The 26,868-nt window shown below is 39.5% G+C and overlaps 1 protein-coding gene across 2 annotated transcripts; it reads left to right on the top strand.

The window, feature by feature from the left end:
• Window positions 1-10,358: 10,358 nt before the first annotated feature.
• rbbp6 (retinoblastoma binding protein 6) lies at window positions 10,359-26,733 on the top strand. 2 transcript variants are annotated; one of them, XM_058376480.1, is made up of 17 exons: window positions 10,359-11,285; window positions 12,105-12,204; window positions 12,851-12,887; window positions 16,531-16,572; window positions 18,600-18,688; window positions 18,939-19,035; window positions 19,351-19,490; window positions 19,680-19,852; window positions 20,068-20,171; window positions 20,270-20,628; window positions 20,811-20,880; window positions 20,989-21,052; window positions 21,318-21,372; window positions 21,829-22,200; window positions 22,367-22,462; window positions 22,546-24,390; window positions 24,690-26,733. In XM_058376480.1, the coding sequence occupies exons 1-17, from the start codon at window positions 11,120-11,122 to the stop codon at window positions 26,125-26,127; spliced, it is 5,247 nt and encodes a 1,748-aa protein (XP_058232463.1). In that variant the 5' UTR covers window positions 10,359-11,119; the 3' UTR covers window positions 26,128-26,733. The 2 variants fall into 2 exon arrangements, with proteins under 2 accessions (XP_058232463.1, XP_058232453.1); XM_058376470.1 differs by having other exon boundaries at window positions 19,348-19,490.
• Window positions 26,734-26,868: the final 135 nt, after the last annotated feature.

Raw genomic sequence — 26,868 nt, 5'->3', positions numbered from 1 at the left:
TCATCCTGAATTTGACAGTTGAACGATGTTTTCAGAATGTAACTTACATTCTTGGTAAGGTAATGTTAAAAGAGCTTACACTTTGGGGTGTCATCAGATAAAAACAAGACGGAGCTTATCCAGTGAAATGACCAGACAGAGGGCTTCATCTGTATCACTAACACCACTGCAGTGCAGCATACTGACCCAAGAAAAACAAAAATGTCATCTTTAATAAGCACCATGCATAAACATGCAGCGAGGAAGACAAAAAACAAAAATTGTTTTGATCCACAACCAGACCGTAGGTGGGATTGACAATTGTCACACATTTCCCACCACATACAGCTGTTATACAGCTGTTTTTTGTTTCTTCTTTTTGTTATTTGGTGTCATAACAACAGTGATTGGAACTGTGGCAAAATCAATCAAAGCTCCTCATGATGCCTCACACAAGCAGGAGAGTGTGTCTTCCATATCATCCAGAGTTATCATGAACCCTCTGACACTGCAGCAGCAGCAGCAGCTCTGAAACATGAATAGTGTTAGATCTGAACGGAAAATGGAAAGTATTTAACAAAAAGTATTTAACCTATAATGTGTATGAACCACAAACCCTGACTTATTACCATCATACCCTCCTTCCAGCTTCTGTGCCACGATGGGCTTGAAAACAGCAAACTGGACCAGGGATCATTATGTAATGTACATTTGTACATGGTCTCCTTCTTCTTTTGGGTCTGAGAGGCCTGTTACATGAGAAATTACTCTCACTGAAGCCAAATAAATGTGTCCAATGCTTGCTTGCCATTTACTTAATTAGCATTCCCGGTGTCTCTCTTATACCTGCAACTTGTCACAGTAAAAGCCTGTGCTGACATTTTAGAATAAAAGTCATTTAAAACCTCAAACACAAGTCTTGCATATATATGTGTGTGAGGGAGAGAATAGAATAGAATAGAATAGAATAGAATAGAATAGAATAGAATAGAATTTCCCTATATGCTTAATAGTGTAATTTTGAATTTTTCTTTACGAAGTATCAGGATGCTTTATTTCAAAACCTGTGTGATGACCATAAACATACATTCTAAATCAAAAAAATATTTGATAAGTCGATGCAGGAATTAAAAATCATCGGTTTGAAACAGGAATCTCATATATATTGAAAAAAATTATATTTTATAGTTGCTATAAAATAAGATTTTTTATTCAAAGGCTAGAGCTTAAGGGGGCCTTTGATGTCAATTTCACTGAATAAATATAGCCTTCTCCCTCTGTTGTTTGACTAACAGCTGCAGGGGTTTTGGGGGTTTTTTCCCCTCTTTTTATTTATTTATTCAGTTTCTTTATCACCAGCCATAAAAAGCTGAACATGAATTTCATTTCATTTCAAATGCTTCCTCCTGCAGTACGAGGGAAGCACTCATAGCAGCTTTTCATAATGTCATTCACACTCTGCGTGAGGGAGATAGGGGTGCTAGGAAGTGGCAAAGTCAATTGGTGGAAACAGATAATGAGAGAGCACACAAGCCGCTTAATACACAAATGAAAGAGTGCAAGCGCTGACAGCACACTTTCCGGGATTAATAAAAACACCACAAAGACAGAACTGCTCCAATCCTGCTCACACACTGTTTACTTCATCAGTACATGGCAATATATGTTAGCGTTTGACAAAATGATGAAATTGTGTCTGATAACTGAAATAAAGGGCACTTAAAAGGTTGGACCTGAAAGTACCAGTACTAAAGATCTGTAAATATTTAAATAGTGTGTGGTGTGTTTAAAACTAAGGGGACTAGGAAACTAGAACTGGGTAAACATGGAGAGTAGGAAGCTAGAGCTAGTAACTAGGAGACATTGAGGGAAAATGAGAATCTGAGATACAGGGAAAATGGGAACCACAACACCTAGGATATCTAGGGGAATTAGGAAAATCAATAACTGGGATTGGGAAACTAAAAGCTAATTGTTCAGGATAAGAACTACTCAGATACTGCCTGACTAAAGTGCAGATACTGCAATGGACCTGAAACACCAGATGAAGCACAGACAGAAGTTTGTGAACCCCAGAAATCTGTGCAGCAGTACTTTAGACCAGCATAGAGTCAACCTGTTGGGGCTGATTATGTACCCCAGAACCAAAATGGTGCACTGATGGAATTTGCACTTCTCCCACTTAATAAAGCTGGCACCCGGAGGTCATTAATGTATAGCACAACAAACTTTTGACACATGTCTCTCAGCACCTCATGACCTGTGTCAGGAACACTGATGGGGAGCTAGAAAGCCCTTATGGCATGACAAGGTATTAGTAGAGGCGAATAGATGCTCTGCATCCCACTCATGGATACGCACCAGGTTGTATGGCACTACGTAGGTCCAGCTTCGTGAAGAACCATTCCAGAGGTAAAAAAAAACCAAAAAAAAAACCCAAACAAGCCATACTCTTAAGTCCAACAATATTTTCTAGTCCATCAAGGAGAACAGTCAAGCAACAAAAGCAAGACCACACAATCCTTCTCAGAGACCATTGGTAGGTCATTTACCACTTTAACCAGTGCTGTCTCTGATTTTATAACCAGGGTTACAAGAAAAAACTCCCTTAGACATGCTGAAGTAGCTTAAGGATGGACCAGATGCAAAGGTGAACCCATCCTTTATCTTGTAGGTGACATGGGATAATGCTATTGTGATTAATTCACAAATGCCTGCTAGAAAGTCTCAGCAGGTGTTAAAATAATCATTAGTATGAACATCAGATTTCATTTTGGTCTCCTTTTTTGAGTGAGGCTATCCGTAGGAGTAGTGGGTGATTTACAGGTGAAAGAAGTGGATCGGTCTATACCCACACTGTAGTCTTCACACTATTTGCTTATTCTTCATTCAGTCTAGGTACTAAATAAGAGCATGCACATTTTGATCAAAGCAGGAATGGCAGATCATAAGAAACCAAAGCACTGGCTCTTGTAATGTGGAGCAAAACCATTTAGTGCTTTATAAGTTATTATTGGTCCTTTATAAACAATGTGAAATTTTATTGGGAGTCAGTGCTCTGGGCATCCAATCTTCTGGTTCTAGTAAAGGCACTGGTATCGGCATTCAGGAGTAACTGGAGCTTGTTATGCACATACTGGATCATCCACACAGTAAAGTATTAGAATAGTTTTAGTGGCAACAAAAGCATGAACTTTCTGTACCAAGTAGTGGCGTTATATTTCCCGCATTTTCCCTGCACTGCTGTCCACATGTATGGGAATTTGTATTGATATCAGGCGGAACTTTAGAAGGCAGGCAGAACATCTGGATGCCACATCAATACTGTATGTATATGTGTGTGTGTATGTGTGTGTTTATGTGTGTGCCTGTAGTACTTCACAGAGGGCCGACTCTATGCTGTCTCTTAGCAGTTATTCCATCTCCCTCGACCCCCCCCCATACACACACACACACACACACACACTGCAATCAGATGCTTTTCATGACTGCATAAAGAGGAGAATGTCCCGCCTTGAACATCTGTCCCTCACACACTTTGATGTTCTAATTAGCTTCCTTTCATGCCTTTTTTCTGTCATTTTACATCTTTGAAATGTGAAGGAATGAAAAAGACTGTTTGATTAAATCTCCTACTGGGTAATTCCTGCAGTGGACAAAATGTGTGTGTGGCGGTTTTATTTCAAGGTGCTTACCAAGAGGATCAGCCAGCATGGTATGCAGCTTGTGCCTCACAGAAATCAGTTGAAACTTCATTTATGCATTCATCTTCAGTAACTTCTTTAACGTGATGAGGGTTGTGGTTTGGGGACCATGACAGACACATATATATCCTCATTCACAGCTACGGGCTCAACTTTTTATTGGCATGCTTTTAGGTGGAAACCATGGCCTAGTTTGTGGACATTTACACGCATTATTACTGTGAAGGAGCGTAAACAAAACATCTTTTCTCTGATGTATCCTAGCTTCCCTTCCCTGTTGTTGCCAAACAGATAATGGAATAAATGAACAGAGATTTCAATTAAGCAAAAACTGTTATACTTTGCTGTACAAGAATTGAATAAGTATCTCTGTTGCTGTTCAACACAAAGCACATTCATGTGTACTTGATATACTTTACTTTCCATGAGCGTAGTTACAGGTATTATTTACAGTCCTGACTTAGCTATCTTAGCAAGCATTCCTCACCTTGCTAATGGGATTTTTTTTTTTGGAACAGGAAGGGGTCACCCCCAAACTGTTCCCACAAAGTTCGGAGTATGAAATTGTCCAAAATGTCTTGGTATGAAGCTGAAACATTAAGAGTTCTTTCACTGAAACTAAGGGCCCAAGCTCAACCCCTGAAAAACAACCCATGAATTCAATGATTTGGAGGGGTGTCCCAAAACTTTTGGCAATGTAGTGTATGTATGTATATTTTGCTGTATGTGAAGAGTGACCTGTTCCTTCATGGTAATAATAAGCAACTAACATCACATGATCACAAGCATACCTAATATATTTCTCTCTCTGTCTGTGTCAAGCTATACGTCCCACTCCCGAGCTCCCAGTGTTCTGAGTTCCCAGTGTGACCACTTCTTCTTTCCGGACATGTCTGATCCATCCAGACACTCTACCTCTGGTTGGACTCTCGTTGCTTGGTGTGCTCACTGCTGCTGGGGACAGATCTGCATGAACAGCCTGTGGATAGAACCACCTGGAGACTATCACACCGTCTCTGAACCGCTGTTGCATCTGTCAGCTTTCAGCAGAAAGGAATAAGTGTCTAAGTCTATAATGAACTCACAAACTACACTGACCTACTAGTTCCTGAAGAGCTCTTGGCTGCTGTTGTAGAAAGGACATTATTTACATTTACATTATTTACTGTCCAGTGTCACCCAAATGAGGATGAGGTTCCCTGATTCCTCTCAAGGTTTCTTTCTCATATCATCTCAGGGAGTTTTTCCTCACCACCGTCACCTCAGGCTTGCTCATTATAATTATAAAACTTTATCAGTTTTCTTTTCAATGTTTCTATACTTCTGTGAAGCTGCGTGTCCATTGAACCATGTCCATTGTTAAAAGCGCTATACAAATAAATTGAATTGAAAAACTTTTTTTTTTTTTTTCCCCCATGTTGAGCCTTCTAGAAACATGTGACCCAGGCACCATGCTTTTATTTTGTAAGGTTAAAATTATTCTAGATTCTGAATGCAGTGAAGGTTGATGTGTATGTAATTACCACTACCACAAGCAAGTCCATTTTCAGTACCATGACCTCTTCCATTCAATCTTTTCGAATGTTTCATAACCAATGCTACCTTCTCCCTCTCTCTATAAGTATTTGGGGTACCACACTATTATTACAGTTTTACCAACAATGCATAGTGCTTTTTTCTGGTTGTTGTGCTTAATAACTACTTTGAGCTAGATGCACATAGCACTGCTATAAAATTAGTCACGAAACTGACAGACATTATGGACACTTATGGTTGGGGAATTTGTTTTATATTTGTTTACTGTCTTGAGATTGATGGGTAATTTTTTTTCAGAAGTTTTCATTTTTGAGTGGAGTTCAAGCTGACGTCTGAGTCAGGCCATGAGTCAACCTCACTAATTCAAAAACTCCATGAACGTTATGTAACCTGAAGGACTGTAGCATTTTAAACCATATAAAAGAGGCGGAAAGACAGCCACATCCTCCTGTTTAATATTTTTCAGATAGATACATGTTTGTCGGTGATGAGGGCATGAGTGTGTTCGATCTATCTGGTTAACTTGTGTGTGTGTGTGTGTGTGTGTGTGTGTGTGTGATAAAGACATTAGACATTAAGACAATGTGAATTTACTTCTGAAAGACAGAAAGAGTAAGACACACAGAAACACACACAGATGTTCTCTGATCCTCAGAGAGTCAGTTTACATTTGTTGGTATCAGAAAATGCAGGAAAGAAATCCATAATTGGCATCTTCCATATCTTTCTGTTTCCAATATAATTGTTTATCTGCATATCTATATGGACACTGCAGAGTACGTAAAGCTTACTAAAGACAAATCAACGTCAATATCAAAATAGAACCGAAAACGGTTCATATTTGGCAGGAGAAATATATAAAACATGCTGCTATGTGGACTGTAGCTGTGTTTAGATCAGTTAGTGTCGTTATTATTATTATTATTATTATTATTATTATTATTCTGTATAGATTGATATAAGCAAAGCAAACTGTACAGTAGTGTTTATTAAAAAAAAATTTTTAAAAAGCAAAAAACAAAAACAGTCAAGTGCCACAAGATTGACCAGTAAAACTATTCAGTATGATGGAGTACACTACAGAAATCTCAACAATAGGAACAAAATAATTAAATTAATAGATTTATAAATGTAATAATTAACTATTTAATCTGCCTTGAAAACGGTAAGCATTAAAAACTGAAGAATTACACTTTACCGCCACCTGGTGGCCATAAAGTAGAAAAACATGTTTAAAAAAAAGAAACAAAAAAGCTTTGATGGTTTTGACAAAAAAAAAAAGAGCCTATAATTAACTGATGTATTTAATTATTAAATTGGTGTACAGTAATGGAGTCTAGTTAGGGAAAAGTGAGTATCAAAAAATTTTTGTTTCATAATAGTATCATCATATTATCATGGTCCCGATTTTAACACACCCTATTAACAACTGTAATGTGTGACACAAGTGTGCTCTTGTAGCACAATCTGGACAAAAGTCAACAATCACGCATTAAAGAAACTTTAAATCTGGTTCATTCGTTTTGCATTGAAGCAATAAAGCTAATATAGCTAACAATAAAGGATGTTAAGAAAAAAAAAATCATGTCTGTATTAAGGCCATACACAGATCATGCATTGAGTCTTGGATACATTCTGTTAAAAGCTCTATACAAGGTGCAAACTGCTCTATAGAGACCTATAGAGCAGTTTGCACCTTGTATTGAACATCTATTCCTGGGTTTACAGAAGTGACGTCTTTGGTACTCGAACATTAGAACCCATGTAAGCACAATGTCCAGTAAAAACCTCCCCAATCACCTTAGCAATAAACCAAACATAGTAAAATTTTGACACTGTTTGACTTGCTTCAACTTCAAATAGTTATAAGCGTCCAGACTGTGATGAGCTTTCACAGCTGCTCTCATATAGAAGCACACAATTTCAACCAGATAAGGATACACATCTGGATACTTTGAGGTACCTGAGGTAAACGGTTTAGATTTTGACTGAAAAGTAGTTGCCTTTAAGTCTTATTTTTGTCTAGATTTTGCAAATACCCTAACTGTTCAGTTTTTTGTCATTTTGTTTTGTGTGATTTAAAAATGGCACCAGAAATGCTTCAGGACCAGACATGTGCATTACAACACATTTGATGTTGAAATGCTCTGTAATTACCTGCAAAGTGGTGGAAAACTTCACTAAAGAAGAAACAAGTTTGGTAAATACATAAAAATTAAATTATTTTAAAATACATTAATGAAAGAAGTAATTATTAAAGAAAGAAAGAAAGAAAGAAAGAAAGAAAGAAAGAAAGAAAGAAAGAAAGAAAGAAAAAGAAGAAAGCGTGTTAATAAATTTCTAATTAAATATGAAATAGTAAACTACTTATTATAAAAACTGCCTTTTTTTGCTCAGTCATATTTTGGTATATAATATTTTGTTATGAGAACTGCATGCCTTGGTGGCCACATGACTCTGTGATTAAACCTAAAGTTTCTGCTCAAGGTCATAGCACTCAAACTCAGTTTTTTTTTTTTTCCAAATTGACTGACCTCACAGTATTCCATGAAGGTGAACCTTTGGTTTGTTCCCTTATGGTGGCCTAAGAGCCTTGCAATTTGATCCAAACTGGGTATTTGAGCCTCAGATTAACTGACAATCTTTCACAGACAGCTAACACAATAAGCTCCTTTGTCCAGGCTGATGGCCTGAGCATCGACAGACTTACCTAGACATCTCTGTGCACCTCTCATAAAGCTCCTCCCAGTGATTGGAGTGTCAAGGTGGAAAATATGTTTGCATGCCAAGGATTACACAGCTATCCTGGGCCCTGTCTCATAAATCAAGTTTAATATAGCAAAATAAAACAAGGTAAGATGTAGGGTCAAACTAAGCTCAAAGTAGTAGGCCTGGCTCGCAGTCTCCGCTCTAATTCATCCCAAAGGTGTTCTAATAGGTTGAGGTCAGGACTCCGTGCAGGCCAGTCAAGTTCCTCCACACCAAACTCACTCCCCCAAGCGTTTATGGACCTTGGTTTGTGCACTGGTGTGCAGTCATGTTGAAACAGGAAGGGGTCATCCCCAAACTGTTCCCACAAAGTTGGGAGCATGAAATTGTCCAAAATGTCTTGGTATGCTGAAGCATTAGGAACTAAGGAGCCGAGTCCAACCCCTGAAAAACAACCCCACACCATAATACCCCTCCACCAAACTTTACATTTGGCACAATGCAGTCAGGCAAGTACCATTCTCCTGGCAACCACCAAACCCAGACTCGTCCATCGGATTGCCAGACAGAGAAGCATGCACTGGGATTTTACATGGCCTATGACTTTGTCACTAAGTTGCTGTTGTTCCCAATTGCTTCCACTTTGTCATAATACCACTAACAGTTGACCGTGGAATATTTAGGAAATTTCACGAATGGACTTGGCAACCTATCACAGTACCAAGCTTGAATTCACTGAAGTCCTGAGAGCAACCCATTCTTTTAAAAATGTTTGTAGAAGCAGTCTGCATGCCTAGGTGCATGAGTTGGAGGTGTCCTAAAACTTTTGGCAATATAGTGTAGATATATGTAAAATATAGAAACATAGGATATAAATTATAAAGTTTAATGTTAAGATACTATTTATCCCTAATGAGCAAGCCTGAGGTTATGGTGGCAAAGTAAAAATTCCCTGAGATGATATGAGGAAGAAACCTTGAGAAGAACCCGGCTCAGAAGGGAACCTCGCCCTCATTTGGGTGACACTGGAGAGTAAATAATGTAAATGTAGATTATGTCCTTTCTTCGACAGTTTATAGTCATGAGGAACTGTGCAACCAAGAGCTCCTGAGCAACTAATCGGTCAGTGTAATTTCTGAGTTTCTAAAATACAGCTTGACCATCTGTCAACACTGTCAGCTTGTTGTTGATGAATATAATGGAAACTTTTAAAATTAGATTTTACCTCACAAACGTCAAGTCTGTTTTTCACTTGTTATATTAATAGTTTTGGCTAAACGAATTAGCTAGCTTGTTAGCTACAATACATGTGGATTGTCGTTGGATAGATTACACCATATTATCCTACTATCCTATATTACACCATATTATCCAACCTCTTTCTTAGTACATGTGTTTTGTACTCCCCCTCTCTGACCAGCAAGGTGGAATAGTTTGCTGACCAGCATTTCAAGCACTCACTGTTGTGAGGCAATAGTTTGTGCAGTTGATGAGGGGCTGTTAGTATTTTTACCTGATTTATTATGAGCAACTTACAATTCATTAGGATCACCAGTAATGTTAAATAAATCAATTCTACTTATGTTTCAGTTGATCGTGGAATAAATATGGGATGGGGAGGTTTAAATGCTATTTCTGATTATTGTGTGGTTAGCTAAGGCTACATAGTATGAAATAACCTCTGATCTAAAGCAACATAGTATGTGTACAGAGCATGCTTTATTTAATGCTCAGAAATGCTAATGTAATTGCGTAACTCGCAATTCTCCAATCGAACGCAACAGTTTCTTCATAGTGTAACTCGACTGCACGAAGGTCGAATGCAGGAAAACCACATCAACACGAAATTCCTACTCGGACTCAACTACGAGTTCAAAGAGTGACGTCATATCAACACGTCACTGCAAAGAACATCATAAAGTAAACAACCTGTTGGGACATTTTTCATTTTATTTTGCATCACACTCATGTCAGGAAAGTTGGGAGGGGTTCAACAAGATTTATAATTGATTGACCATGATGTGTGAAATATAATATTCATAAATGTAAATATTTATGATTATGATAATAGGGATTATTACTAGCGAAAGATGACCATGGAGGCTCAGATGCACGGAGGCTGAATAACCGAACTAAATCCGACCAGCTCCGACTTCCCACTTCCAAGTGGGAACAATTGTTTACTGTTCAAATGCTGTTTTGTCCCTCGTCCGTCGCAAATGTTGTTTTTAAACAACCATAATGATTTGAAGTCACTTGGTGAGCTCGTGGTGGAGGAGGACCGTATATATAATATATATATAATTACGTGTGTATAGTCCCCGGTCGACGAATTCCGAGTTGGTGTTTCCTAACACGAGTTCCGAAATTGAGTCACGTGTTAAATCAGAATGCAGCATTGGGCTCATATTTATGACGTAGATGCTGTTGCCCCTGCGCTTTGCCGTGGTTAACCCCGCGGAGTGAACGGCCTCGTTAGCGAAACGCGTATTCACGACTCGGATTTGTTTCTTTAAAATGTCCGCAACGGCGCTTGGATCTACTGTACGATTGATTTAATTGCTGCAGGAATCGACAAGAAGCTGGATATTGTATTTACTGTTCGTGTTTTGTTTTGTTTTCCTTTAATGTTTTAGAACGGTTCCCTTTTTAGCTTGCTGCTAGTTTCCCTAGCCGCATTGCTGTAGGCCTCTGTCGCTTTGTTTTCTTTTGATTTTTGTTGGATTTCACGTTGGAGCGCTTCTGGAGCAAATTAAAAGATTGGGTGATTTTTTTTTTTGATCGGACTGCGCTTTTTCCCCCCCATCACTTGGACTATACATTTGGAAATCTCTGCATTTGTAAAAAAAAATCGTTGTTGAAAGTGGACGTTGCGTGCTAACGCCGTGAAGCCTGCTTAGGCTTTCACACGGACGCTTTAATGAACACTGACCTCCCCATCACCGGACGCTCATTTCTCGTTGTAATATCTTTAATTCCGGACTGTTTGTAGTGTTTGGTCATCATTAACCGCCTCTGGATCCATCATGACATCCTTCGAGTTTTCTTTAGCTGCTAATTCCGCTGCTGTTGTTGGGCTATGGGCTTAATGGGGTTTGTTGGCCTTGGCATAGAGAGGAAAGGGAGCGTTAGCTCATTGTGTTGATAGTAAATAATCTGATCTGATCTGACAGGAAAGCGTGTGTGTAAAAATGTCTTGTGTTCATTATAAGTTTTCCTCTAAACTTAACTACGACACGGTGACTTTCGACGGGCTGCACATCACCGTGAGCGAGCTGAAGCGCCAGATCATGGGGCGGGAGAAGCTGAAAGCCGCTGACTGCGACCTCCAGATCACCAACGCCCAGACTAAAGAAGGTAAGATCAGTTATATATACACACACACACCTCTTCTAACTTAATACTAGTTATGCAACGTTAAAGAACAATACTCCCAACCGATCGCTTTAAAAGGAGCTTCCGCTAATTATCTGTGCAGTTATATAATCAGCCTGCCATGTGGCAACACGACAAACCTGTTCATGTTCACCTTCACATCAGAAAAGGGCTTGTTGATGACGGGTCTGGTTTAAGTAATTCAGAAACTGAAATCCTATGGGATTTTTCATGTACAACTGTAATGTGTACACAGCATGGTGCGAAAAACAAAAATCATCCAGTGAGCCACAGTTCTGCAAATGAAGCCAACTTTCTGAAGTCAGAGAACATCTGAACTGTGTTTATTCAGACTGGAAGGCTGTAATAACTCTCAGAAATTGCCTTTAACCTACTCTGATGTTTACACCAAACATTACCGCATGTACCACAGGATTTCCTGATGGTCTAATCGCATGAAGCTTACATTGATTTTCCTGTTAAGGAAAGATCTAATTAAGATGAATTTAATTTGATGCTAATTGAGCTCGTGTCAGCAATATTTTTAAATGCAAAAAAAAATTGAGTTATACTGGTGTTTTGGCTTGGACTGGTCTGATTATTATAATTAACATTTTGGCAGCCGGTCCCCTCTGGTGTCCAGACAGAACTGCTTCTGCTCTAAACTGTTTAATTTCATTATTGATCGTAAGTTAAAACATTTTGTTTTTATTTCAGCCGAGACCATGTTTTATGTTATTGTCCAGTTTTAATAAGTATTCCTTGTTCCTGTGTCGTCTTTGTGATGTGCTTTTTCGCCAGAATACACCGACGATGGAGCTCTAATCCCCAAAAACTCATCCGTCATTATCAGGCGAATACCAATCGGTGGTGTAAAGGCAGCCAGCAAAACATTTCTCATGTAAGTCAACTCTTTGTCTCACCTTAATCCTAAACCTCAGACTATGTGTGTGCATTGGAACAGCACCTGACAGGACCAGGGTCTTACCTGTGGCCAGATATGAAACTGGTGGTAGAAAGAAAGACCACCATGAGACTGTGCTCGTTACATTGTGTATATAGTGTATGTTTAATTCATGTAGGCACAGTCAGAATTGGCTGCAGGGGCGGTCAAGATTAGTCAACATTTCCAGAAAGTTTGTTTGATAAACAGTTTTTTTCACATGCCTACCTCAGACACTATTCTCTGGGCTCACTAAAGCACCAGGCGTTGTGTATCTTCTGTGTCTTGCTTGAACATTATCCTATTTCAGCTCTGTGAAAAGTTCATTAGATATTTTTGCTGATATTTAAACAGATGGACAAGAGAATATGTTTATAGATGCAAATCGGTAGATAAACATGTATAGACATCTAGGCGAGGAGTTGGACCAGTTTGAAGGATGTGTGAGTGGTGTGCATTTCAGAACAGACAGACCTACTGCCCTCATTGCTTACACATGCCCCTTTATGTCCTTTTGATTTGTAAATGCTAACTTTCAATGAGTAGTGTTAGCACTTGTGTGTGGCGAGCCCTTCTGATTACTGTCCCTGTGTTTGTGTTGCAGTGATCGCTCTGAACCATCAGTTGGATCTTCAAAAGCCGTATGTAACACCAGCTCATTTATTCTTATCTTTCACACACGCATTACACACCTCTCTTCCCTCTCCCTCTCACGTGCCTTGTTTCTTTCATGTCATGTGTTGTGCTGAGACTGGCAATTACATTGAAATGTGTATGGAGGTGTGTGCGCTTGCTGCTGCACTGTATTACACACTGAACACACACACTGGGGTATACTGTACAGTTTGATGTACTGTCTGATCACACTGATCTTTATAAGATCTTTAAAAGTCTGTCTGTTGTACTTTGTACAATGTCTTTCTGTTTTATGAATAAAAAAAAAAAATTATTTTTTTATTTTTTTTTATTTTTATTTTTTACCAATTTTTAAAGTTTACCAAACAGCTTCACTGTCTGTTTTAATAATTTCTGCTAATTGTTATAACAGTTAATGCTAATGGTAATGCTTAAAATTAATGCTCAGGTGAAGGTGCCTGATTGTCACTAATTTATTAAATGAAGTGTCCAACTTCTCCCTTGACGAGTCTATTTAACAGTGCACTTTTATGAGCCGCTTGTTTTCATGCACATTTTGAATGTTGGTGTAAACATGATGGTGTGGATAAACAGATGATGTGATGAACAGGGATTCTGTGGAATAAATGATGACGGAACGAGTGTGTGTTCCTGTCTCTCCATGACTGCGTCCTCAGTTACAGTCCTTATGTACCTAAGTTCCTCCAGATGCCCCCCCCCTTCAAAAAAAGAGGTTCTTGATGTTTTTTACTCTTGATGAGTATCTTATTAATATGAACAAAATGTTCAGCTGAATCCCAAATGATTTCTGACCCATTAATTATGCAGGGTGTTATACCAGGTGTTATACAGGGTCTACACCATATGTAGTGCATGTGGGAGATTCAGTGGAAAATTGAACCACATCTCTCTACTCAAGTATGTATTGAGCGTAAAATTGCTTTTAACTTCTTTTTAAGGCCACTAATACTATTATTTGCCACTATAAATCAGTATATTTTATGCAAAATTGAAACTGAATTGGCAAAACTTCAGCCCTCCTCCAAACCCCCCCCCTTCCCTAACCCCTGACAACTGATAACATGTACAACAGTAACACTGCTTTTGTTCTGCATTTGTAATATGTCTCTCTCTCTCAAAAAAAAAAGCATACAGCAACACTGCTGCTGCATCTTCAATTTCCCCATTCTGCTTTTATTTTATGAAAGAATGCCCGTTGTGGAAACTTGCTTCTTTTTAATAATAACATATAATCCATTATTACATAAAGATGGCAAGTTAAACAAAATATTACGCAGTAGCAGGTTGAATCACTGTGTTTAATGAGTAAGTAAAGGATCACCAGGCTCTGCTGATTATCTCCTGCCTGGACGGTAAACAGCTGGCCACTTGTGTCCAGATCACCCCTGGCTGGTAGCTGGTCACCCCAGAGTATTTTCCCTGATGGCTTCTGATTGATCATGTGTAAATTTCTCAGTCTTTTCAAATTGTGCCAAAAGTCACATAAAATTCAGCTAATCATCATATTAGCCAATTCTGAACAAACTAGAAATCCAAATGTTTTAGATCTTGGATGTAATTTTTCTAAATAACGCAGCTTCGATTGGTCGATAAAACCATAGTGTTATTTTAGCAATTCCACAAAGTAAAGACAGAAATAAAACGTGAGCAGTATACGTAACTTCAGTCACTGTGTACCGAGAGTGCCAACATACACAGGAGAAAGAAAACCCCACAAAGACGCCATATATCTTCCCAGTTTGTTTCACATACGAATGCTCATGTGCTACAGTTCTTCTATTTATTGCATGCATTATCAGTTGATGTATATATTAAAGAGAAATAGATTATTTCCCTTTAATATATTTCTCAATTAAAGAGATAATGACTTGACCTCTGACAGATTCTTCTGTCTACATTCATACAGTGACAAATAAAGCTTATGTTGAGAACAGTAAAGAGACTTTGCATGGCCTGTATATTATATTTTTTTGTGCAAGTCATGTGAAATGCTAAATCTGTGTACGAGAAAAGGGGGCAGGTAGTTAAGCATGATTAACCGAAACAACAACGGATCAGGAAAGTATCAGGGTTGCATAAGACTTACGAAAGACTTCAAAGGTCTTACTAAAGCTAATGTTTAATTCTCCAGTGTGTTAATGTTCCCGAATCTGCAGCATGTCCATCTCTGGTGTCTCTTTCTGCATGTAGATATTCACTACTACAGAGTCATTCGGCAAAAGAAGCTAAATTAAACCCTTTCATATGGGTTGAATAAACATAGACGTTTTGTTGAATTGTGTGTGTGTGTGTGTGTGTATGTATATACATGCATGTATATATGTGTGTGTGTGTGTGTGTCTGTACATGTGGGAAAGTGGACTTGTATTTCTCATTGGGGATAATGGTCTTAGAAAGAATATTAATTTAATAATTATGGTACAATTTTAATATTAAACTTGTCTATAAGGTTTTCATATTTTTGCTTGCTTTATCTTTGCATAAAGAGCAAATGATCTGCAGTTATACGACTGGAATTGCAAATATTAAGCATTCTCCATTAATTACTAATCCTTAATTTTCTCACACACAGATTTTATAAAGAATCACAATCATAAAGTCATAATATTTTTTGTACCAGTCTATGGTTGCATTTACACTGGTTTTTACATTTATTTATTTTTTTTTTTAAATTGGGTGGGATTTTTTTTTTTTTTTGCACTATTTTTTTATTGTAAATGCTTTAGATGCTCTTTCTATAATAATAATAATAATCTCCCTTGTGAAGGCTAAGTATACCACAAATCTGTACAGTAATGCATCTAGAACTGTTTTGAACTTCTTGCCATCATGACCCTGAGATTTTAATTTCTATTTCTTTCTGAAAGTGGATTAAGCTGTGCTTGTTTCCATGGTAACTGTACCTGGTCATTTTCTTTTGTGTATGATGACCCTTTGTCAGTCACATTTGTGTAAATGTTGAAGTTTTTCTTCTAATTTAAATGTTATGTTTATTCTTTGTCATGCTCAAATTTTTATAATTTGCTACCACTTGAGCAAAAATGGCTAACCATAAAAATTCTCATCCACCATTCTTTCTTTCTTTCTTTATTATTATTATTATTATTATTTATTAATTAAAATCATCTGTGTTCCAATTTGCAGTGGTGTCTCATCAGTGCTCACAGTGCCACTCATTTATTTTTTATTTCTGACTAAAGTAAGTGTTTTGTATGATGCTGAACAACGTTGAGCTTGATCAATAAAATCCCTGCGTTTTAAAGTGTTATAACATCGTTCATACGGCCTCGTGTTTTCACTTCTGTCCCCGAAGTCAAGCCAAACGGAGACCGTTACATTACGGTAAAGTCAGCTGTGGTGGTATTAACATTTCCAGCATGTTTTTACAGAACAACATGGCGCTAATTCAGCTAGCGAGGACAAAACACTTTTGTAAATAAAAAAAAAAATAAAAAAAGAAGGAAAGGTTTATGTAAATGTTTGCGTAAAAATTCGTGCTTCCTTTTTTATCTAATCCAAGTTTTTGTATTTTCCTTTCAACATTGTGACTCAGTTTGGAGCCATTTCGTTGTTCGATGTCACTTGCAATATAATTTCTTGTCCAATATTTTGTTTTTTTATAAACAGATTGATGATTCTCCCTCCATTTCTCTGGCCCAGCTCTCTAAGGTACATTTCATTTGTTTATTTCGATTTAGCGTGAAAGTAGTGCATGTCATTATAGCTCCTTTTTAATAATTGTCGTTAATAATATTCTCATTTGATCCGATTCTGACTCATTCTTGAACAAATTCAGTTCCGTTTTATTTGTTTAGCGCTTTTAGCAATGGACATTGTCTGAAAGCAGCTTTACAGAACATAAACATAGTACATAGTCCAAGATTGATGTTAGACAAAATCATCCCTATTTTTTGGGCTGAAAAAGCAAGACCGTATCGTCCTGAGACGAAATGTTGTTGCTCGTCATTAAGCTGCTACAGAAATCACACGGTTTGTCTTTCCTCGTGTCTACACACCTCAGGGGTTTGTGTGATTACCAGGTTTTCAGCATATGTTTGTCAAGCAGTAGACGTTTGTGTTAGTATTATCTTCCTGAAAGTTTTTGGTCGTGTGTCTCGGTGAATCATCTGGTGTCTGTACCACGCTTTACTGCTCAGCTTTATCACAATGTAAAACATCCCAGTGTTCAACCTCATAAGACTGATATGATGTAAGGGTTTGGAGGTTTCATCACCGTTCATAGTTAATTCTGAATTTGTGGTAATGTAGAACTCCCATCTATTGCAGCTTGTGATTTTTACAGAGAAGTCACAAAGTCCCCTCTTCTGAAGATTTTCCCATGTTGATACAAAGCACACATCCTGGAGGCTCCTTCCCCGTTTCCTGACAGGAAATTTCATATCAGCAATTACACGTTTCATGCAATTATGTGGTGCATCTGCCACACTAGTCTGTCTGTAAGTTATTACAGAGACATCTTAGAACGAGCATATTTCTATTATATTTTTAGATGTGCTTTGCAGCAGGACATGCCGCCAGAGCTGCTGTCTTAGAAGATGACACAAACGTTTAGATAATCAGATCCTTCCCTTCTGTCCGGAAACGGTTTGTCGTGATACGGATCCGTGTGTGGAAAGATCCGAGACAACTGTTATCCGTTTACAACCTCCAGACTTTCATGTCACATGGTCTTATCGAGGTTTAAATGAGCAGAGAAACAAAACATTTAAATATTAGTTATAACGAATCATTTGTGAATATGATTTTGTGTTAACGTTCGGGGTCTAAGCCGTGAGAATGCTTGGTGATGTAAAGAGGATGCTTTCCATCTTGCTTTAATGTGACCTGGAGTACAGGAAATGCCTTTTTATTTTTCACAATTTATCCACGCTGGGTTTTTTTTTTTCCCCTCAACACCACTGTGAAGTGTTCGTTTTATTTTGTTATTCTGACCATTTTACTATGAAGATTTTCTTTTCTTTTTTTTTTTTACATTCATTATTTCGTGACGCATGTTTTGATTTTTGTCTAGATTTGTGCTGGTATACAATTTCATATCCGTTACTCCAGCCCTTAAACATTTGACTCCACTTGAGTGAACCTCGGTTTTGGCAAGGCACAAAGTTCTTAGCCTCGATTTCGATTCTTATAGTTGCTTAACTATGTTTGAAGACTTAACACCTAGAGATAACTGGAAATCTGTATGATCCTGATTAGATGTAATGCACTCAGCATGATATAGGATCTGTCCGTCTGGATAATGTAACTCCAAATGAGTGTTCATCAGAAATGTTGTAACCCTCAGTCATGTGATCTGAAAGCTGTAGCACCCTTGATTGTTGTGCATTTAATTTAGAATCAGCATTTGTAACAAGCATTACTCATCAGTACTACTTGGGTATTTCATGGAACAACATACTTCCTAAAGTATAACATTTATCATCTGATCTTACCAGTTTGCAGGATAAACTACAGCAACATGGATAAAACGCACTATGCTGCAATTATTATAAAGCTCCTAAAGGAAAAATGTTAATATTTTATCATTCCAGGCTTCCAGTACTCCCTGTCTAATTTGAAACAAATAAAGCAACGGAGCATCTCTTTACTGCATGAAGGATCTCTGGGCTCTCGGTATCTTGTTCAGTTTGCATTATTAATGTCATCCTTTGAAACCGTTATTGCCTGTTGAACAGACGGCGAATCTGGCAGAGGCGAACGCCTCAGAGGAAGACAAAATCAAAGCAATGATGTCGCAGTCCAATCACGAATACGACCCTATTCAGTAAGTATTAACCATTACATTATTACTTTTTCTCCCAAAACACCATTATTATTGAAATTTGCAGTTCTATTAGGTCCCAGCATAAGGATAAATCTCTTCTCTTCTATCTCTTCCTTCTTCCTTTCAACCCTCCACTTATCATAATTCTCCAAGCCAGAGTATTTCCTTGAGGAAATAAGTGGTTTTGTTAAGCCTAATGAAAGGAAGTAATTTTACTTTAATGAGATTTTTTTCCCCCTCATCTCTTCAGTTACACAAAGAAGCTGGTGGGGCCGCCTCCTCCAAATTACACCTGCTTTCGCTGTGGGAAAAGTGGACACTACATCAGAAACTGCCCAACCAATGGGGTAACTGGGTTTTCATTAATAGTAGTAATAGTAATATTATTAATAATTATAAATGGCCAGGTTTCATACACCTCCAAGTACAAAACAGTGACTGTGCTTGTTTTTAATAAATAAGAAAAATAAGCGATTAGAAGTAAACTAATATTTTATTATAAATAATTATAGAAATATTTATTCAAATTAATCTCTCTTTAGTCACACTTAAAATGCTGTTACAGAATATTGTGACTAATCCCAGAAAATATTATTTAAAATATTAATAAAAAAAGTATTTTTCAAAAATTCCATAATTGGACCTGACTGTTGTGTTAGCAGGATAAAAGTTTTGAGGCGCCTCAGCGGATTAAAAAGAGCACAGGGATTCCTCGCAGCTTCATGATGGAAGTTGACGATCCAAATATTAAAGGTGCCATGCTGACCAACACAGGCACTTACGCCATTCCCACCATTGACGCGTAAGCACAACCTCTCTTTATTACGCTAGACCTGTGTAGGCACCTGCTTGTGGCTGGTTATAAAATATATGAAGATGTTTAACAAAAACCGCATTCTGCTATCCAAATTAGAGTATAACCAGTGATCAGCCAAATACAGTCTCATAGCATGAATGATGTTCAATCTTGCACTCTTTTTGCTTTAAACAGTGAGGCTTATGCAATTGGAAAGAAGGAGAAGCCGCCCTTCGTCCCTCAGGAACAGTCTTCCTCATCTGATGATGAAGATCCCGTTCCAGATGAGCTGCTCTGTCTGATCTGTAAAGACCTCATGACGGATGCCGTCGTGATTCCCTGCTGCGGAAACAGTTACTGTGATGAATGTGAGTGAGAACAATCACGGTTCAGATGTACTTTGCTGCAAGCTATGTGAGGATTTCACTCCATCATTGTAGGTCCCTGTAGGGTAGAATAAGAAAAAGAAAGTGTTTGCTGAGTGCTGCATTTTGTATTCAGTATTGTTAACACATCAGTAGGTAGGGGAGTGTTACTGTTTGATTACTGAGTGGTATATAATACGTGATCCCTGTCTCTACAGGTATTCGAACCAGTTTGTTGGAGTCAGAGGAACACGTGTGTCCCACCTGCAACCAGTCTGAAGTTTCACCTGATGCTTTAATTGCCAACAAATTCCTACGTCAAGTAAGAACCTGTAAAATGGTGGATAGAAACAGAGCTAGCATTTTAGATGCATTAGCTCTTGTAACATAATTAATGGCTGTTTTTTTTTTTTTGTTCAGGCTGTGAACAACTTCAGGAATGAAACAGGCTACACCAAGAGAATTCGTAAAGCTGCTGCTCAGAGTTCTGTCCCTGCCCCTCAGCCTCAGCCCCGCGTCCAGCGCCCTGTTCAGCCCCACAAACTTCTGAATTCCCGCCAACAGGATCCACTACGCGCTAACACACCGCCCCAGAACCCACCTGCTGCTGTTGCCCCACCCCCTGCTGCCATTACCCCACCCACTACTGTCACTCAGCAGGCCTCGGCCACACCACCTGAGGTCGATGCTCCATCTGTGGCCGTGAACAGCAGTGTTCCTCCACCGGTGGCTCTTTCTCCCCCACAGCAGCCCAAACAGGATGATGCCGTCATACCCAAGTAAGCAACAGTTTAGCTGTTTGTTTTTGTTTTTTTGTATCGTTGCTTAATATTAATGTTTTTCAGCATTGGTTCTTAATTTTGCATTTGATAATTCTTGCATTAGCATAAGATAAAATTACTAAAAGTTGAAAGTTTTATTGCTTTCTGGGTATTTAATACAGATCATTTTTTCCCCACAGAGAGCCAGAAACACAGCCAACACCTGCGGTTTTATCTGACAGTCTGCTTCCTACTCCACTTATTCCAAAGGTATAGCATGTTCTCATTGGCTCATAATCTGGCATTTAAATTATTAATAAGGACATTTTGTATGTACATCAGTGACCTTTTTTTTTTTTTTTTGTTTCTTTACCCTAGGGCCACCATGTTCCAGTGATCAGCCAGCATATGCACACACTTCCTCTCCCCATTCCCAGACCAGGTAAGCCATTATGCATATGCGCGCGCACACACTGTTTTTCCTCAGGTTTATCAAGGTCAGCAGAAATGCTTATATATGACAGTGTTTTTTAAAAGTAGCTAAAGTGAATTTCTTTAAATGTTACTAAGACATACAAGTACATGACTGTATTAAAAATTTAAAGTAGCTGTGTTTGAAAATGAATAATATATGCCTTTATAAATTTATTTTCTGTAGAGACCGTTATTCTCTTTTCTGACATGCTGAATAATTATTTTATTCTCAGGACCACTGAGGCCTGGTGCCCCAAGACTACCAGTAACCCGGCCTTCATGGGATCCGTGAGTGTTGCTGCATGTTACAGCAGTTTTCTTTAATATTAGAAAACGGAACGAGTCTTGTGTAAACAGGCAAAAAGGTCTTGTGTAAATAAGAGTGCAATGTCAGCAATCTATAAAAATAGTCATTGTTGGCTAACAAATATTTTTTGTTACTAAGGCTGTTTTTTAAAAATTCATAAGGAAAAGGAGTGCAAATTAAAGTATTTAAGATCCCATGTGAGCACAGAAGTTGGTGATGAGACATTATCTGTGATCTAAGAGGTGGCAGAACAGTTTTGGTGTATTTGGCTGCTTTTCCTCAACTGACTATAAATGTGTCAAAACTTCAGATAGTACATTGTTTTATTTCTAAGCAACAAATGCATCATCCTGACAGTTTTATATAATACATGAAATTTGGATTTTATTACATTAAAATTTTTTGATCGGAGTTTGTCTTTTCACACTTATTTTTAGGTCCTCAGGCCGAGGCCGGCCACTCCCTAATGATCGGCTCCCAAGGGCACTGGTTCCTCCAGTTCAACCTCCTCCAGTTGCTCCAACCCTTTACCCACCATCTCTTTTCCCTCCCCCTCAGCATACTTTGCCCCATCCGTCTGGTGTTGTGCCCCCACAGTTCCCAATACAGTTCCCTCAGGGGCAACAACCTACCCCCCCTTACAACATACCTCCCCCAGGCTACCCCCCTGCCCCAACAAATGTACCCAATCCCTGGGTACCTCCTGGTACTCAGCCCCCACTCACAACCCCCCCAGTACCCCCGATACCATCAACACACTTTCTGTCCAAGGAGGAGTTCTACAGACAACAGCGTCGGCTGAAGGAAGAGTACGTTGGTTTTAAGCAATTTGTGGATTTTCTTTTTTTAATTGTGACTTTTGCTTTCAACTCGGATTGTACTTTAATATTTCAAATGATGGTTGTTATATGTCTTTCATAGTTTCATTTCCTCTCGTTTTTTAAATAAGTCGTTCCCTTATTGATTTGCTGTTAGGGAGAAGTCCAAACTTGAGGAGTTTACCAATGACTTTGCCAAAGAGTTGTTGGAGTACAGAAAGATTCAGAAGGAGAGAAGGCGGTCTTATTCCAGGTGAGTACGGAGATGTTTTTTCCAAGTTATGTTGAATTGAAGTGAGACTCGATAATGAGTGTGAACTATTATTTTCCCTACAGGTCAAAGTCTCCATATCGCTCCTCCTACAGTGGCTCGTCCTACTCTTACTCAAAGTCCAGGTCCCGCTCTCGATCTCCACGTTCCTATTCACGCTCCGTATCCCGATCTCGCTCTAGATCACGATCCCGATCTCGTTCGCGATCACGTTCTCGTTCCTACTCTCCGTACTCTCGAAGAGGCAGAGGTCGTAGCCGCAGTTATCGTTCTAGATCCCGCACACCTCCATACCATCGGTCCCGAACACGCTCTCCTTCCTATAGAGGGAGAGAAGCAGGAGGAATGAGTGGTGGAGGCATCTATCGATCTCGCTCTCGGTCACCAATCTATAGGACTTACAGTCCTGGCAAGAAACCACCTCCAGCTGCTCAGGTTGAGGAACGCAAATACGGAGGAAGATACAGAGAGGTTCCTCCATATGACGCCAAAGCTTACTATGGCCGAGTGATTGACCAGAGCGACCCCTATGAAAGGGAAAGGTATCGGGAGTGGGAGAGGGAGTACAGAGAGTGGTATGAGAAGTATTTCAAAAATTACGAGGGGCCACAAGCTGGTCAGATCCGGGGTCGTGGTCCAGGTGGACGAGATCCGTATTCTCCAGAGCGTTTCCCGCCTCACAGGCCCAGAGACAACTCGCCGTATGGCAGAGGGCGCCGGGAGGACTATCCAGCACACGCCGTCCCGCCAAGAAATCGTCCGTTGACGTATCAGGAAAGGTGCGCAGAAAAGTACGGCCATCTTCATGTCAACAATATGGCAGTGGGAAGAGGAATAAACAAAGAAAGCTTGAAACCTACCAAAGAGCGAGAGCCAACCACAAGCACTGCTGTGGACTCTAAGGGTCTGAAACACAAGAAACATAGGAAAAAAAGGAAAGGGGAGGAGGGAGATGTATTTAGTCATTCTGATTCAATGGATGAATCCAAGAAAGACGAACGGAAGGGAGACTCGATGCTGATGAACTCGAGTCGTGATGATGCCACACCCGTCAGGGATGAGCCCATGGATAGCACCTCTGTGCCCTACAAGAGTGCTTCAGACAAGGAGAAAAAAGAGAAAACCAAAACCAAGACTGAAAAAGTTAAACGCAAGACTGAGAGTGTTGCACAAAAGAAAGAAGCCCCAGCAAAAAGCACCAAGCCTGCCAGAGAAAAAGAGGCAGATGCAGGGCGGGAAAGGGTCATTTCCACTGAACCAGCCATTAAAAGGATCAAAGAAGATCCTGTTCCAAAGACTGATGCTAGCAAGCCACATACATCTGAGAAACTCATGCTTCCTCGCAAATTGATGCAGTCTAGACCGGTCAAGCAACACCAAGAGCAAAAAACTGTCAAAGAGGAACCTAAAGTAAAAAAAGAACCAGTCAAAGAGGTAACTAAAGTTGAGAAACCTCCTGCTAAAGATAGTAAGCCCAAGGTAGAGAAGCCTATCAAAGCTGAGGAGAAACCCATCAATAAAGCAAGTGATGTGAAGGTAGAGAAACGTAAAAGAAAAGAGGAAAAGCCGCTCGCGAAGGAGCCAGAGTGCATGCCAAACAAATCTCCGAGGGTGGAAGTCGCCGAGACGGCCAACGTTTCCTCGCCCAAGCCCAAGCTGAAGTTGGAGAATGAGAAACCGGTGCAGAAGGAGAAGCCTGCAATTCCTTCTCTGATGGACATTAAACCTGAACCTGTTAGAAAGATCAAGCTCAATCGAGAGAGTGGAAAGAGGATTCTGAGTACTGATCGGCTTTCTTCAGAGGAATCTGGTGCTGGGAAGAACAAACTAGACCAGAAGTCAAAGGTCAAGCTGCGACGCCAGGTGCATGGCACAGACCGATCTGGATCCACGTTGGTTGATTACACCAGGTAAGATGAACACCATTTATTGATGATCACTTGGTTATTCATGCAATTAATGATTGGTCAGCAGCACAATGTGATCTCATTCACACGTACACTGTATTTTTATTTACAGCAAATGCTTTACATGCACTCTGAGCATCTCACCCACATCATGTTTGAGTTTTGCTCAATGTATCCTCGTTAGTTCCTGACTTTTAGGAAGCCCTGTATTTTGCCAGACTATTTGCACATGAAATTGTTGAATAGGTTATTTATTATTTTGCATATGTATGTTATGAATAAAGTCCGTTGTGTCTTGACAGCACCAGCTCAACCGGTGGAAGTCCCATCAAAAGGCATGAGGAGAAACTAGACCTGAAGAAGACTGTGGTGAAAACACTGGAGGAATACACTAATGACAGCTCAACCCCTGCTGAGGATGAAATAGTCATGATCCAGGTACCTCGCTCCAAATGGGAGAAAGAAGACTTTGAATCTGAAGACGATGAATCCAAGCTGGCGAATGCCTCTTCTGGAAATGCCAACGCTTCCTCTGCTAACACTGCTCCTCCTGCTGCTGCAAAATCTAGCGAAAAAGAGGCTAATAAAACTTTTAAAGACACTCATCCTGAGGCAAAACCTACAAAGGATCTGCCAAGTGATAAGGAGAAAGACGGTGAGTGGGAAAAGGAGCGTGATCGAGGAAAAGATCGAGACAGGAGCAACACTGAACGCGATGTCTCGGACAGAAAGAAACCTGGACCATCAAATCAGGACCGAGAGCGAGTGCAGGAGAGGGGGAGTGACCATGGAAGTGAGAGAAGCTCCTCATCTCAGTCCTCCAGAGACAGACTAACTGATAGGCCTCCGTCAACATCCAGGAAGCCGTCAAGTAGAGAAAACAACGCAAGTCTTGGTGACAAGAAGCAGGAGCATCGCAGCAGCTCAAAAGATCACTCAGATTCGCGGCAGAGAGACACAAAGTCAAGAGAACAACCCAGGAAGAAGGACTCGCCACCTCCACCCTCAAAAATGACCATGGACACCACTAAGAGGATTCCTACTACATCACAAGAGTCAAAAATATCCGAACGTAGTCCCTCCACAGACAGGAAGGTATCGTCCCGGGAGTCCAGAAGGGCTTCCACTGAGGACTCTAAATCAGACAAGGCGATACACAGAGAAGGAACGAGGCACTATGATAATCGGCTAGCAAAAGACAAGGAGCAACACAAAACGAACCAAAGTACCACACTAACAGAGACCAAGAGTGATGCTGACCGAAGCGATGCTCGAGTGAAGCCTCCTTCAGCCCGTTCCATGCGTCTGTCCTCAGACTTAACACGGGAAACGGACGAGGCTGCCTTCGTCCCAGACTACAGCGAGAGCGACAGCGAAGCATCCGACGCAGACAACAAGGCAGAGCCTAAGGAAAAGGGACAGGAAAGCAGCGCAAGTCCTGCCCACAGTAGGAGCGCTAGCCCCACTGGAAGCCATGCCCACAGCAGCAGCCCAAGCTCCCCAGGCAGTCAGGACAGCAAGAAAAAGAAGAAGGATAAGAAAGATAAGAAAGAAAAGAAAAAGCACAAAAAGCACAAGAAACACAAAAAACACAAGAAGCACGTGGGCAACGAATCAGAGTCCGATACCAAGGGACAAAAACACAAGCATAAGAAAAAGAAATCGAAAAAGAGTAAGGATAAGGACAAGGACGAGAGAGACAACAGGACAAAGGACGACCAAAACGAAGCTCCTGTTTGAGACTTGATATGCGAGTTGTTTATATAAAAGCTCATTGGTACAGTGAATAAAGACATTTCTGCATATTACAAAGACTACTGTTCAAGCTTTGTTTACTTGGTTACTGTTCTGTAGAAATGAATGATTTAACCACGCTAAACTCTGCCACACGAAGGGAGGAGCCTCCTTTTAACAATGAAGGCTGATGTAATCATTTGCTCAGATTTTTTGGACGCATATTTTGGATCTGTTCCTTGTTTTCTGATGGGTTTGTTTTTGTTTTTTTTTTGTCATTAACTCTGTAGAGGCTGTAAAACAGGCACTTCAGATATGTGAACATAAACGTGCCCTTTTTACATAAATCTCCCCTTTTATTCCTACTATCAGAGGAAGCCGATCGTCGTATAATGACTGTATGATAAAATATGGTTACTGTTCCAACTGGATATAGCATGGGTGGCAGGCACAGCATGTAATGATCTGCTTCAGAGATGTTTGCACTGTGAATAATTTCCTCTACATTGTTTTTTTTTTTTTAATTTACGTTACATTCTCATGATTGTTAATTTAAATTACCAGTTGAAAAAGTTTTGTTTAAGATAATAAAATGGAGCAAAATTTCAAGTATTTTGTCCCCATTGTCTAGTTTTTGTTTCGAGTACATACTGTATGTGTGGTTTATATTAAATATAATATTTTGTTGGGAAAGAGACATGAGTGTAATTGAATATTTAATTCAAGAGTATACTAAAGTGAGTTTTT

This window comes from Hemibagrus wyckioides, linkage group LG02 (genome assembly GCF_019097595.1).
Source record: "Hemibagrus wyckioides isolate EC202008001 linkage group LG02, SWU_Hwy_1.0, whole genome shotgun sequence".
Lineage (NCBI taxonomy): Eukaryota > Metazoa > Chordata > Actinopteri > Siluriformes > Bagridae > Hemibagrus > Hemibagrus wyckioides.
The sequence above is the reverse complement of the archived record's forward strand: the minus strand, read 5'-3'. Positions and strand labels throughout refer to the sequence as shown.

Bases quoted from the DNA above. Each gene is read 5' to 3' on its own strand.
- rbbp6 (XM_058376470.1), top strand. From the start codon at position 11,120: ATGTCTTGTGTTCATTATAAGTTTTCCTCTAAACTTAACTACGACACG. The intron at 12,205-12,850 runs GTAAGTCAACTC...TTTGTGTTGCAG, and splicing joins GCCAGCAAAACATTTCTCAT to TGATCGCTCTGAACCATCAG. The intron at 21,053-21,317 runs GTAAGCCATTAT...TTTTATTCTCAG, and splicing joins TCTCCCCATTCCCAGACCAG to GACCACTGAGGCCTGGTGCC.